This window comes from Populus trichocarpa, chromosome 3 (assembly GCF_000002775.5).
Source record: "Populus trichocarpa isolate Nisqually-1 chromosome 3, P.trichocarpa_v4.1, whole genome shotgun sequence".
Classification (NCBI taxonomy): Eukaryota; Viridiplantae; Streptophyta; class Magnoliopsida; order Malpighiales; family Salicaceae; genus Populus; species Populus trichocarpa.
In genome coordinates, this window is record NC_037287.2 from 8491033 (window position 1) to 8504817 (window position 13785).

The following is a 13785-nucleotide window of genomic DNA, read 5'->3' on the forward strand; positions in this document are numbered from 1 at the left end:
TTCTCCCCAATTTCCTCTCCATTTTCATGCCTCCCTCACCTTCCGAACAATAAAAAATCACATTCCCCAAAATTTTATTTCCTTTCCTTTTCTTCCCCGACATTTTTTGCTCTCCCAAACACATCGTTAATTAGCTCAGGGGAAAATTCTATACAACCTGCAACAAGGGGCATTTGTCAATCACTACTAGTTATGCCATAGATTATTCTTTTCCAGTGTAATTGGTTAAATCAGCACTGTATTTATCCAGCCAAGCGGGCAAAAGGTTGTCAAAAGGAATTCCATTACATTACAGGAGGTTACAGTAACAACACAATAATATTAGCCCTTTCCAACAAATGGGTTACAATCAATCAAATCAATGCCAAAATACAAATATCATTCCCAGTGAAACAAGTGTAAAGAAAATACCAATCAGCAGGAGTCTTCATCTCAAGATGGGTCTCATCTCCCTCAGGCTGATCCAAATTCCGAGAACCACTTCTCATGCTTCTCGATATCTGATGGGGAAACACTGCGCTGAACCTTCCGCAAGGCTTCTTCAAAATCACACATTGCAACAGGATCGTTTGAAATCTCGTCCTTAGGCATGTTCTTAATTTCATCTCGTGTCTTGCCCGCTATCTTTCGCCTCATCCCATTTAAAGAAGCATCTCTGCAAACATTAGTTAGATCATCTCCACTGTATCCATCTGTCCTGCGAGCAACCTCATCAATATTGACATCAGTGGACACCTGTACATTAACAATGTTAATCGATGTGTACTCTTTATGGTTGCTCCACGCTTCACATTGAAGGCATCAAATGGACTAGCATGGTTGAGATTGTCATTTACAGGGAACCTTGGTAACAACACTGAACAGCAAAATAAGGGAATAGAAACAAACCCAAGAACCAACTTGAGCTCTACATAAATCAAGGATCTTATTCCTGGAAAGATATTTTGAATGAAATGACAGTAGGTCACACAGACAGAATGAGTTTGTCATGCAACCAAACAAGTATAAGAGTGCAGATCATATGATCAAGAAATGATATATTAAGCCATTTTATAACCGCGGAATTATTGAAAATCATCACAATGGCTTCATAGTATCAATGCTGTTGCATGAAATTATGAAGATATATCAAATATGGTCTATTGAATGTGTAGCTCTATGTTCTAAATGCTAAATCCATGTTTAAGTAACATGTGTCATGAGTTATGACCCAAAGTTAAATCCATGTTTAGGTACTGTATGTGTTATGAGTTATGACCCAAAGTCAAGAGCATCCAAATGAGTAGCCTACAGACATTGATCGGAAGTTCTTGCAATAAATCTACAATGGCTAATCAATCTGCACCTTCTGGCACAGTGCTCTCTTTCCAAACATCCCAATGTCTGGCTAATCGAGGTTACCTAACAACGGCCTCACAAAATTTACAAATGACAGATAATGCAGCCCTTTCATTCAACTCTTTGTTATCCACAACAATTGACTGGATTTGGTACCATAGACAAGTGAATCAGGCTAACTATTTGTATGATTCGGATTTTTCTTATATTCTCTTTACTCCTTCATTCAAAAATAAAAAACCAAACTAGAAACTAAAAACTGTCACTTGTGAATAATTCAAATTGGAATCATGCAGAACCCTACTCAGCTATTGTCCACTTCCAGTTTCCATTTGCCACCTTATGCCGCTTAGCATGGCAGTTTAACCTCAACGTTCGCTCAATTACATAGTTTATTATTAAGTGAAGGAATTTCCATCAAACCATCATATAGATTTTGATTACATGCTCAATTACATGGTGTATTATCAAGTGAAGGAATTTCCTTCAAACAATCATACAGTTGTTTACTACATAAAATGAAATGAGCAAATTCCATGTTACAGTTTATTCCTACTTTTAGAGAGATATTTGCCTACTCTCGCAAAAAGTAATGTTGTTCGAAAGAATTATTTACACAATTGTCATTATTCTTAAAAGGAAAGGGGAACAAAACAAAGGAAAGGGCTAAAGGTATCATAGATCAATAGCAGCAGGTGACAAAGTGAAGTGCGGCCTAACAATAACAGCACAAAGAATGATTTACCTTGATCCAGGCTCTGTATTATATACCATGAATCGAAGTGGATAAAGACCTTAATCTAATAACACTGCAAAATACAATATCAATTGGCACAATCAATTTACCTCGACAGTTTTCAAATTGATCCTAATAAGCTCCTTACGACTCTCAAAACTTGGAAGTGGAATATATATACGCTTTTCCAACCTCCTCCTGCATTGCATTTACATCACATAAGAGAAAACCAGAGTAATGAGGATGCTGTATAACATCTTGGACAGATTGCCATTTAGGATAGATCTTAGAATTCCAGAATGCAAGAAAATCTCAAAAATATTTACGAGAAGACAATGAACAAACCTCAGTGCTTCATCTATGTCCCAAGGAAAGTTAGTAGCAGCTAAAACCATCACTATTTTCCGACTGCCATCTTCGCCAGTGGAACTATTGTTTACACCATCTACCTGAACCAGAAGTTCAGATTTGACCCTTCGAGATGATTCATGTTCCCCTGAAGCCCTGAAGAATTGAAGTCATACAAAACCAGATTCAATCTTAATGATGGAAAAAAAATGAGTTCAACAATCAGTTCATACACAGCAGAGCAAACAACTTCAAGAATCTGAATTCATGAGCAGGAAGAGATCTGTGTGTGTGGGCGCACGTGAGCGTGTGCGTGTGGGAGAGAGAGAGAGAGAAAGAGAGAGACTATAGGTGTATTAACGATTCAAATTAGAATTTATACATCAACTTCCCATACTTGCGACATATACAGAGCACATCAAATTTTAATGCAGATTAAAATGCCTATCATGATAAAAGATTTAGGGATATAGCATGCAATCATAGTGTACTGAAACTTTGACCTTCATGAGAATGGATGATAAACTCACCCCCTAGCATTGCATAGAGAATCAATCTCATCAATGAAAATTGTACTTGGTGCATAAGCTCGTGCTAGATCAAACAAGCACCGAACCATCCGTTCACTCTCCCCACGCCATTTTGAAGCTAATGTAGCAGATGAAACATTGAAAAATGTTGTACCACACTCAGTAGCAACAGCTTTAGCAAGTAGCGTCTTCCCAGTACCAGGAGGGCCAAACATAAGAACGCCTTTCCAAGGTCTCCTGATTCCCTACCCACAAAAAATATAATTAAGACAAGAAATGAAAAGGCCTGTAACATTAGCAAGACCAAGGATCTATGTTGATAAAAACATATTTCAGCATATGGTAAGATATCATCTCAATTCCAAAAAAAAACATGATGTGCAGAATTTATAACATAAAGAACCTAGAAACACCACATGATGAGAAAGCAAACTACAATTATAATTCAGCTTCAACCATGTAAGAATACCTGGAAATATTCAGGCATCCACAAAGGAAGGACAACAGCTTCCTCCAGAAGTCTTTTTGCTTCACTGAGTCCTGCAACATCATCCCATCTTACACCAGGAGTAGTTTCCAAGACATCCCTTTCAAGCATCTCAGCCAAGTCAGGATCTGGTCCCTCATATTGTGGCCTCCTCTTTCCATCTTCAGCATCACCATTCTAGCAATTGCACTTGCAAATAAGTTCACATGATGAACACAAATCTAGACATGAAACAAATATAATAAAGTATAATTCACATCATATTTATTACTAGGAATCTTATGTTAAATCACTATGTGTGACACCAAATGACAAGAGTAATATAGACTAAACATTCCACAAATAGTTTAAAAAAATTGAAAAGCAAAAAAGAAAAGAACCCCATGAAAAGGTGTCGGTGCAATCCATCTGATTATATAAAATAGGAATACTCTACAAATTAGCAAATATTGGGCCTATAACTTTCTTCGTAATTCCAACATTACTATGTTGTTCTCCGTAACCACATGCATTCTGTTTGTGATGTCATCAAACAGGTCTTCATTTACCATCTGAACAATGTTGCCATGATTATTCCAACTATCTAGCAGTTAAATCCTATAAAAAAACACGACAACCCCCTCCTTTCTTATCAATATCCAGCAAACAACCTAATAGTGCCATGATATGCACATGACATGACTAATAAGAATTGAATACACATAACAAGTACAGAAGAACTAAAAGAATATGCTTCGACTCCTGGGTCCTAGGAGAAAAAAAAGGCGATAATTATATCAAAAAACAGGGTCATGAGACTGTTTTCATTCAAATTTACATATCCCCCACTGGAACTCAATTGAGAAGGTTGAAAAGGAGAGGTTTGAGTGGAAAACAGGTCCTAGGAGAAAAAAAAGGCGATAATTATATCAAAAAACAGGGTCATGAGACTGTTTTCATTCAAATTTACATATCCCCCACTGGAACTCAATTGAGAAGGTTGAAAAGGAGAGGTTTGAGTGGAAAACAGGTTTCTATTAACCCCACTTCCTTGTTACATTTCCATCCCCAAGCAAATATGGTTTTTCTTCCCTCCTCTATCACCTAATCATTCTATTAAAGAGTCATAACAAGGGTAAATACATTGAAATCAAAACTAAACTTGTTTGACAAAATATAAAGTTGAAAAGGGAGAATTTGTGGACATCTGCAATGCTAATATCTGAGAAACATTTGAAAGACAAACTCCTGTTAGGATAAAACTAAACAGAATACAGCCACATGTACTTTTCTTTTTCGTTTTCATTTTAGATAAATAAAATAAAATTTATTACAGTGATGGAAGAGAATAATTTACAAAAAGAGAATCAGACAACCTCCCAAATAACAAAAAGAAACAGTAATCTAGTTCAAAATAATAAAGCACTCCAATCCATTTGTATATCTGCTAAAGAAGTGCCTTCAAAATCATGACACTACAATGAAGCCAAGAAGCATATCCTATCGCACAACAGCTTCTTTAACAAGAGATGGTAATTAAAAATCCTCTCATTCCTCTCCATCCAAATGCGCCAAATGATAGCACTGACAGCACATCGCTATAAAATGTCATGATCTTTCTGCCTTCCAAAACCCACAAAATAAAACCTCTTCCACTCCCCTCGAAAAAATCCAAGATTCATTACTAAATTCAAAATCTTACTTAAGAGAAAGATCTAAAGACTATCCAAACAGAAGCAAAACAAAAGGACAACAAAAGAATTCAGCCAATTCTATTCTACCACAGGTATTGTTTCCTGCTTGCCAATATTTGTCATTTGCATCGTGTATATTAGCACCATAGAAATTCCAATCTAATATATATATATATATATATATATATATATATATATATATATATATATTGAGTTTCTACACGACAAAATGCATTTCCAGATGCTAGAGCCATAAATTTTGACATCCAATTAACATAAATTTAAGCTGGGGCAAAAGAATTCGCAAACTCCAAAGCAGAATATGCCAGCAAAGGCAAACACTATTTCACTTTTTTTTTAGAATAAATAGTGAAGAATGCTGCAAATACTTGTACCACCATGGACAGGAGACAACTTACAGCTGAGTCTCCTCTTCCAGATTTTCCAGTGCCCGTGCCTTTCTTTCCAGTTGTCGACGCTCTGACTCCCGAATTCACCCTACTTGAAGCAGCGGTCTTGGCACCACGTCCAGTGGTACCCGTCCTAGTGGAAGCACCACGAGCCCAGGCCCCATCTTGTGGCGACTTCCTTAAACCTACTTGGGAAGCTCTAGTGGGTCTCCTGCTGGTAGTGTCCCGACTGGGCGGCCTCCAAACATCAGGATCATCGATGGGAGCGGCAGAGGAAGTAGGGTACTCATCTAATGGCTGGAAAACAAAGGAGGATTTAGCATGAATGGGGGGAGAAGCAACGCGCCTGGCAGCAGGAGCTTCCTTAAAAGCCCTTCTATCAGCATCCAATTGTTTTACAATTTCAGTCTCCTCGGAAAGGGATTTCTTCAGATTCATCCATTTTGTACGAATTAAAGGGTCGTCAAGCGTCGTTAGATGCCTGAGAAAATAAACATTATTAATTTAGATCCAAACAACTATTTATAAGCAGAAGCAGAAAGAGATAGAGCATGTTTGTGTGGGTTTAGATACTTGTTGATCTGAGCAATGGCACCATCGAAGAAGATAATGGAAGTGTCATAGAGGCCTTCAAGAGCATATTCTCTTGCCAATTTCAAGTGATCTTGTAAGCCACTTAGCGCCGCCGTTGCTGGTGAACTCCCACTCCCTACCATGTTTGCTTTCTCACAATAGAATCCCTAATTTCTAGCCTTTCATTACCTCTCGACTCCAGGCTCCGGCTAGTTTGGGGGGTTGATCTCAATGAAAATTACAGGATTGACCTTGCTTGCTTGCTTCCCTCTTCTTCTTGTAGTTCTAATGTGTGTGTTTGGTGTGTTGAGTCTTTCTAGTCCTGGTGAAGTAATAACTTTGTGTCGTGTGTGGTTTACGGCGGAGGAGGAGGAGGAGGATCCTGGGATATGTGGACTGCTAAAAGATTTTTTTCTATTATTATGGATACAAGAAACGGTGACGTTTCTTATAAATTAAGTGTAGGTTTGTTTATTACAAATAAAATGGGACGGTAGAGTCCGGGCCTCTCTCTCTTTTGTATTGAAGATGGTTATGATGTCATGTTTCACTACGGACACCCTCACGGACTTGCACAGTGAATTAATAAATTTGCCTTTTATTGACAAATTCAAATAACTTAGTTTGGGGGCAATATAGTTTTTCTATTATATATATTTATTATTATAAAATTGAATAGAAGTAAATTAGTATTTTCTTTTGGCACTCAAATATACTTAAAAATAAAATTTAAAATAACTGTTGTGTAGGGATATTTTTTTAATTTTTAATTTTTAATTTTTAATTTAAATAACACATTAAAATATCTAAATTACCCTTCAAGGCAAAATTACGAAGTTGTTGTCTAGGATTTTTTTTAATTTCAAGTTGAGTAAAGGTCAGTTTGGTCTTTTAGTACATGTAAAAAAAATAAAAAATAAAAAGTTGTTAGCATATTTGAGTGGAAGGAGCCCAACTTTTCTAGCAACAAGTGCGGGCTCCTCCAACAGCTCAACACCATCTTTTATGGTGGCATTTGGAACAGCTCACCAAGGTCTTTCTAGTGAGTGGCGTGTACCAATGTTCGACCACTGGCATGGTTTTGGTGGACTTTTTTCTTTTCGTCCCTCATTTCTCTCTCTTCTCCTTGAAAAAATACGAAAGTTCTCTTTTTATTGATTTTTTAATTTGATCCTTATTATTTTTATTGTTATTTGTTTTGCTTTTGATTGCAATTTTTTTAATTCCTTTCTTGATTTATTTATGTTTTTCAATTTTTTCTCTCAACATTTTATTTGATTTAATTTTTGTATTCAATTTTGGTCCTCATTCTTTTTATTGATATTTTTTTATCCCTTTCTTTCTTCATTTATGTTTTTTAATTTTATTCCTTAATATTTTATTTCATTTATTTTTTGTATTCAATTTTGATCTTCATTCGTTTTATTGCTATTTTTTTATCACTTTCTTAATTTTTTACTTTTCAATTTAATCCTTGATTATTTTCTTTCATTTAATTTTCATACCAAATTTGATCCTCATTATTTGATTGCTATTTATTTTATTTTTTATTTTTTGATGATTAAGAATTTTGTTTTGTTATTTTTATAACAAATTTGATCCTCATATCCCGAATTGTGAGCCAAGTTAACTCATGTTAAATCGGGGTTTTTTCGATGTTTTTTTTTATAGTGATTTTTTTAATTTTATCATTTGATATTAGATTATTGGGCCTTTAGTTTTGTATTTTTTTTTTTTTTTTGCTTTCCTTTCAATAAGGTTATCTCGAGTCACGAGTTAGTTAAGTTAACCTGAGTTAACTCTAGTTTTTTTCGATATTTTTTTATTGATTTAACTTTGGTTTTTTTTTCTAGATTCTTTTTTAACTTTCTTTTATCACAATCTCGTATCGTATGTTGTTGGTTAGTCGATGTAATCTAGATTGACTTGGGTTTATTTTTCTAACATTTTTTTTTAAAATTAATTTTTTTTTTCATCTTTTGACATTTGGTTATTGGACCTTGAACTTTGTGATTTTTTCTGCCTTTCTTTCTATAGGTCTATCACAGGTCGCAAGATAGTTAAGTTAACTCGGGTTAACTCAGTTTTTTTTCAATGTTTTTTTTATTTAGCTTTGGTCTTTTTTTCTAGGCTTTTTTTAAAATTTTATTTTTTAACATGATCTCATATCACGGGTTAGTCGGGTTAACTCGGTTTTTTTTTGTGTTTTTTTAAATTTTTTTTAAATTTTATCATTTTACATTAGGTTATTAAGTCTTGAACTTTGTGATTTTTTTTTTGCTTTTCTTTCTTTGGGGTCATCCCGGATCACATGTTAGTCGAAATAACCTGGGTTAACTCAACTTTTTTTTTTATGTTTTCTTAATTTAACTTTGGCATTTTTTTCTAAATCTTTTTTTTTTAGTTTAATTTCTTTATCCTTGTCTCTTATTGTGAATAGTGGGTTAATTAAATTAATTAAGGTTGAATCGGGTTATCATCGACTGGATATCCTTTTTTTGCATTAGAAAAATTTAACTCGACCAGCAGTGTAGCGCGGGCCACCTATATAATATATACTAAATTTTATTGCTCGCACTACACCGCGAGGCAGGTCAATTTTTTTTTAACTTAAAAAAAGATATTTAAATGGTAATAACTTTAGGGAATGAGGGTTAACTTGACTAACCCGCGCCCAGAGAAAGGAAAGAGAAAAAAATAGAAAGCTTACATCCCAATAGCTTAATGTCAAATGCTAAATTTTTTTTAAAAAAAGACTAAATTTAAATTAAGCTAATCTTCAAAACCAACAATTTTGTTCATTAAACTGAAATGACCATACAAAAAACAAAAAAACAAATCTTAAACAAAATTCTTAACCATCATAAAATAAAATAAAAAAAACAAATATTAATCAAAATAATAAGGACAAAATCTGATACTAATGAAATAAAATGACGAGGGATCAAATTGAAAATTAAAAGAAAAAAGGATAAAGGATAAAAAAAGAACAATTAAAAGAATAACAACCAAAATTAGATAAAAAAACAAATGAAATAAAATGCCGAAGAATAAAATTGAAAGAAACAAAAAAGAAAAGGATAAAAAAACAATTAAAAAATAAGGACAAAATCTGAAAAAAAAAATGTTGAGAGATAGATTTGGAAGAAAAAAACAGGAAAGGGATAAAAAAATCAAGTGAATGAGTACCTTATCTGATATAAAAACAAAATAAAATCAAATGGAAAGGGATGAAGCTGAAAAAAAATCTAAAAAAAATTCAAAACAAAGAAAAACCAATAAAAACAAAAAGGATAATAATTGAATTTTTGCTTCATTACTTTTTTTTATCAAAATAATATCATTTTTACTTCATGCACAATAAAAAATATGATTGACCCCAGTAACCTTGGTCATTGGACCCAACTTGTGACCCGAGACATGATGGAGGTCAAATCCCGGGTTGGGTTTTAAAAGCATGATAAAAACATAAACACCAAATATTATATGAAAATTAAATAATGAATAATGAAATTTTCAACAAAAAAAAACAATTAATCAAGAAGATAACTCAAAATAAAGAAATTGCAATCATAAGAATGAAGATCAAATTCAACAAAAAATAAATTAAAATCAAACGATTAGGGATTAAATCGAAAAATAAAATCCAATCAGAAAAAATATCAAAAGCAAAATAAATATAAATTAAAAGAATAAGGATCAAATTTGATAAAATAAAAACATAAAATTTCAAATGTCAAGGTTAAAATTGAAAAACAAATAAATCGGAGGTAGAAGAGAGAGAAAAGAGAGGAGAGGAGAAAAATTATCGTTGGAGCTTCGCCGTGACCCGGGGGATGACAGGCTCCGGCCCACCGTGTAAAGGGTGGTGCAAGGCTTCATACACCATTCTGGAAGGCGACTTGCGACCATTGGGAGACATTACATGCACCTCCTAAAAGGCACCAACGCCTTCAATTTTTTTTTTTTTAATCAAAATACCAGCACACCTTTGACCTCACACAATAATTGCAAAAAACAAATTGAGGCCAAAAAACCAAAAATGTCCCTTAACCTTGGGGAAAAATAAAAGTTGATCCAAGGGCTATTCAGTAATAAAACTGTATAAAAAATGTGAAAATTTCAAAATACCCCTAAGAAATTAGTTGTGTTTTTATCCAAGGGTATTGGCATAATTATATTATACAATAAAATATGAAAACACTACTTTATCCCGAGTGTGTGTTCAATCCTTTAGTTTATAAAAGGTAAAATAATTATTTTACAGTAAATTATGATCATACTGTTCGCAATCCAGCGTTTTGATGGTGTAAGGAAGGGATTGCTGGCCGTTAGGGTTTACGTGGGGCCCATTATTTATAGTTAGATCCAACCCATCATCTATATATCCAACATTTTTCAAAATTCCAAATCTTACGTTTTCGTTTCACCCACCGCCACCACTCCTCCCCTTTTTCCCCTTTTCTTCCTCGCCTCGAGGATTTAAAATGAAAAGGAAGAAGAAAGAATGACCAACCGTTGTTTCGAAACGTTTCACTTTCAACTTTTTCTTTGTTTTTAACCACAAATGCGAGGGCTCATCATTGCATGCTTTCTTCTTTCGCCATTTCTGTTAGAAAATAGATATCATCATGGCATGGAACATTACTTTCAGGTTTTTGCCATAATTCAAAGTGTCTTTCTTCCCCTTTTCTTCTTCTTCTTTCATTTGAAGCTGAATACCACGGCACGCATGGAAAGAACAGACAGAGCATATTTACGTTGTCCTCATTATAGAATATTATGTATTGTCTTTCACTGCTGTCATTTGAACTATTTTCATCAGAACCACTCACTTTGCATCGGTTTCTTTTGATATCAATGATCAATGTGTCTCTGCCAATTTTGAAGTACCTTCATTTGATAACAACATGACTATCAACGTAAGAACATCAGATAATTTAATTCTTCATGTACAGCCAGACACCCTCTTCTTATTCAAATGCACGCCACGGCGCCGGTCACGCCAAACCGGCCTTTCTGGCTTTCAATCTTGAAGTTATTCACTGTAAAAATGATTAGTGTCACTCCACAATTCCATTGCTTAGCAAATCTTCCAATCCTCTCCTCAGTCTCTCTGCAGCAGCCTTACAATTATTCTCTGTCAGGCATCCCAAAGAGATGCTAAGATGCCCAGGACATCCACATGCACCTCCTGGAATCACAAGCACCCCGTGCCTCGTTGCAAGCCAGCGAACAACCTTATCATCATCCACATCCTGTTCTGGAAGCTTTGCCCATAGGTAAATTACACCTTCTCCACCTTTCACAGCTCCTTCGCCCAACGGGGAAAGTGCTTCCAGAATTATATCTCTGTTCTTGACGTGGTCTTTCACCTGCTTGGTCACCCACTCAGGTCCCATTTCTAAAGAATAGAGGGCTATGTGCTGTGACAGTATTGAAGCACATATTGGTCTGTTGTCTTGAGAAGTTGAGTTTGGAAACCTTCCACTCCTGATGGATATGCTACCTGCAGGCATTACACATTTAGCTGGTATTGACTTCAAGAGCAGACATCAATTATAGTGTGTTTGGTAATGTGGTGCACCACACTACCAAACGGGGTTACTAGTACCCCTGGTTGCAAAAAAGTCAGACCTCCCTGAAGCCCAGCTCCAAGGCAATCAACATTACTTCTTAGTTACAAAAAGATTTACGAATCCCCAGCATCACATAACGTTAGAACAAGATTTACGAATGCCTGTAATTGAGAACATAACAATAATTCATATTCTAGAACATATGTGGATTGAGCTGGTTATAGAACAGAAAGAACAACTATTTCTACCAACTCAACGAAATAATATACTGGAAAATAAAGTTTTACAGACATGATTCTTGACTTTTTACTCTTCTCGTAAACCTAAATGCTTCTGGGAATGAGTAACATATGTTTAAGAATCCCGGAAACACCTGATTTGCACCTGCAGTAACCATAACTGAAGAGTTCACCATCTTATTTCCTTTCACAACTGCTAAACAAAGAGAAAGAAGGTATTAGATAATGTGTTAACAAATTTTCAATACCAAGGGCATGTAGCTTTTGGTAAGATTGTTAAGGCTCCAGGAATTCCAATTTCTAACCAAGTGAACAGCTCCACTAAGAAGTAAAGGAGGTAAAGTTACTAAAATAATAGAGAGGGTATTAACAGATAACAGTGACCAAACGACAGAAACAATTACATCTCAAATAATCACAACATGAGCATCAAACAATTGAAATGCAGCAGCGAGCAGAGAATCAAATGACCTCTGCCTGCCTTTCATATGCCAATGACCAGAACCATAGCATAAATCATCCAGTTGGAAACATGAATGTTCTGAATCACATACCTTCTGCATTAATGCCTCCCTGAGTTCAGGAATGCCTTCATCAGCTCCATAACGGCTAATTGAAGGCTCCCATACCAGTTCTTTCACCTTATTCAACGCCTGTCTGGGTGGTTGCCAATAAACTACCCCCTTTACCACATGAAACAAATCAATCAATTGCCAATCTATGCCAAGAAGATGAAAAATACAGAGCACGTAATGCATCAAAAGGCTTTGAGTTTGACTTTCAGATAATGCTACATGTATTTGAGAATCTTGACATAGTGGCATTCCAATAGTCATGATTTCACTTCATAGTATGGGATTGGATTTTTAATTTTTTTCCTAGAGTTTAATTTTCAAAATTCCAAGAGTGGCCAAAGGAAATTCTTGAAAGTATCATTTTCTTCGATCTTCCATTTGAGGTCAATCAAGAAAGAAAATGCAGAAAACAAGTTTTAAAAGGAAACCTGTTCCTGTCCTAAAGTAAATAGTCAAAAAGATTTCCTAGATGCATTGTCAAACAAATTTCTAAACTACATAAAATCCCTTAAAATCTGCACCAAACAAACCCTTATTCTTGAAGAAGAATGTGCAGTGCTCCCTATTCTCAATACCTCCATTTATATAATTAAAAAAAACAACTAAATGAGATCAATTATTTATTGTGCTTTGTGAGTAAAAACACTATGGATTCAGACAATGGATTCAGACAATGTATTTATCGTTTTGTCTTTTATTGCATTTATTATTTGCCTTGGCAGAATGGTAAAATCGTATTCTCCATGGGATCCAAATATCGTTTGAAAGTTAATTGGGAACAAAGTAGTTATTATGTGTTTTTTTATGTACAATTAAATAATGTTTGTACCTTTCGAGTCTAAAAAATATTAGCCTTTGTCTTTGCATATTTTATGTACAATAAAATTTCATGTTTATCCTTTGACTTTGAAAAATCTAAGACTATCTTGGGAGGGTATTTTTATACTTGTATCATTTTTTTTTTTTTAATATTCATATGCCTTTAGGGATTTTTTAGTAATTTGTATTTTTATAATATTAATAAATCATTTTAAAAAATATTAGTAATCATCATAAAAAGGATAATTCATTTCTAAGAAGATAATATAATTAAATTATAATTTCCTAGTCATTAAATCATTTCTCCACATATCTTTAATAATAAAATAAATAATTAAACCTATCATATATCAAATAAAATGTTTGCACGAACACAAAATTAAAATCTAATATAATTTAAAATAAAAAATAATAATTTTATCATAAAAACATATTTTTTACCATCATTTAATCTCCATCTCTTTATCAGTTTTTCATG

General features: G+C 34.2%; 2 protein-coding genes across 2 annotated transcripts; both read right to left on the reverse strand.

Annotated features, from left to right (window-relative positions):
* Positions 1-266: 266 nt before the first annotated feature.
* LOC7478381 (katanin p60 ATPase-containing subunit A1) lies at positions 267-6598 on the reverse strand. The gene is made up of 7 exons (XM_002303238.4): positions 6096-6598; positions 5532-6003; positions 3422-3616; positions 2953-3197; positions 2420-2578; positions 2185-2272; positions 267-735 (listed from the first exon to the last, which is right to left on the reverse strand). Exons 1-7 carry the CDS (start codon positions 6236-6238, stop codon positions 454-456), a joined length of 1584 nt encoding a protein of 527 aa, XP_002303274.2. The 5' UTR covers positions 6239-6598; the 3' UTR covers positions 267-453.
* Positions 6599-10612: 4014 nt separating this feature from the next.
* On the reverse strand, positions 10613-11817 carry LOC7478380 (aromatic aminotransferase ISS1). Its single transcript, XM_024596404.2, has one exon. The coding sequence runs from the start codon at positions 11612-11614 to the stop codon at positions 11159-11161; it is 456 nt and encodes a 151-aa protein (XP_024452172.2). The 5' UTR covers positions 11615-11817; the 3' UTR covers positions 10613-11158.
* Between the last annotated feature and the right edge of the window lie 1968 nt (positions 11818-13785).

Excerpts from the sequence above, each read along its gene's own strand:
- LOC7478381 (XM_002303238.4), bottom strand. The coding sequence starts at position 6,238 with ATGGTAGGGAGTGGGAGTTCACCAGCAACGGCGGCGCTAAGTGGCTTA. Across the intron at positions 2,273-2,419 it reads GACATAGATGAAGCACTGAG|GAGGAGGTTGGAAAAGCGTA; the intron begins GTTTGTTCATTG and ends AATGCAATGCAG. Across the intron at positions 736-2,184 it reads TCAATTTGAAAACTGTCGAG|GTGTCCACTGATGTCAATAT; the intron begins GTAAATTGATTG and ends GTTAATGTACAG.
- LOC7478380 (XM_024596404.2), bottom strand. The coding sequence starts at position 11,614 with ATGCCTGCAGGTAGCATATCCATCAGGAGTGGAAGGTTTCCAAACTCA.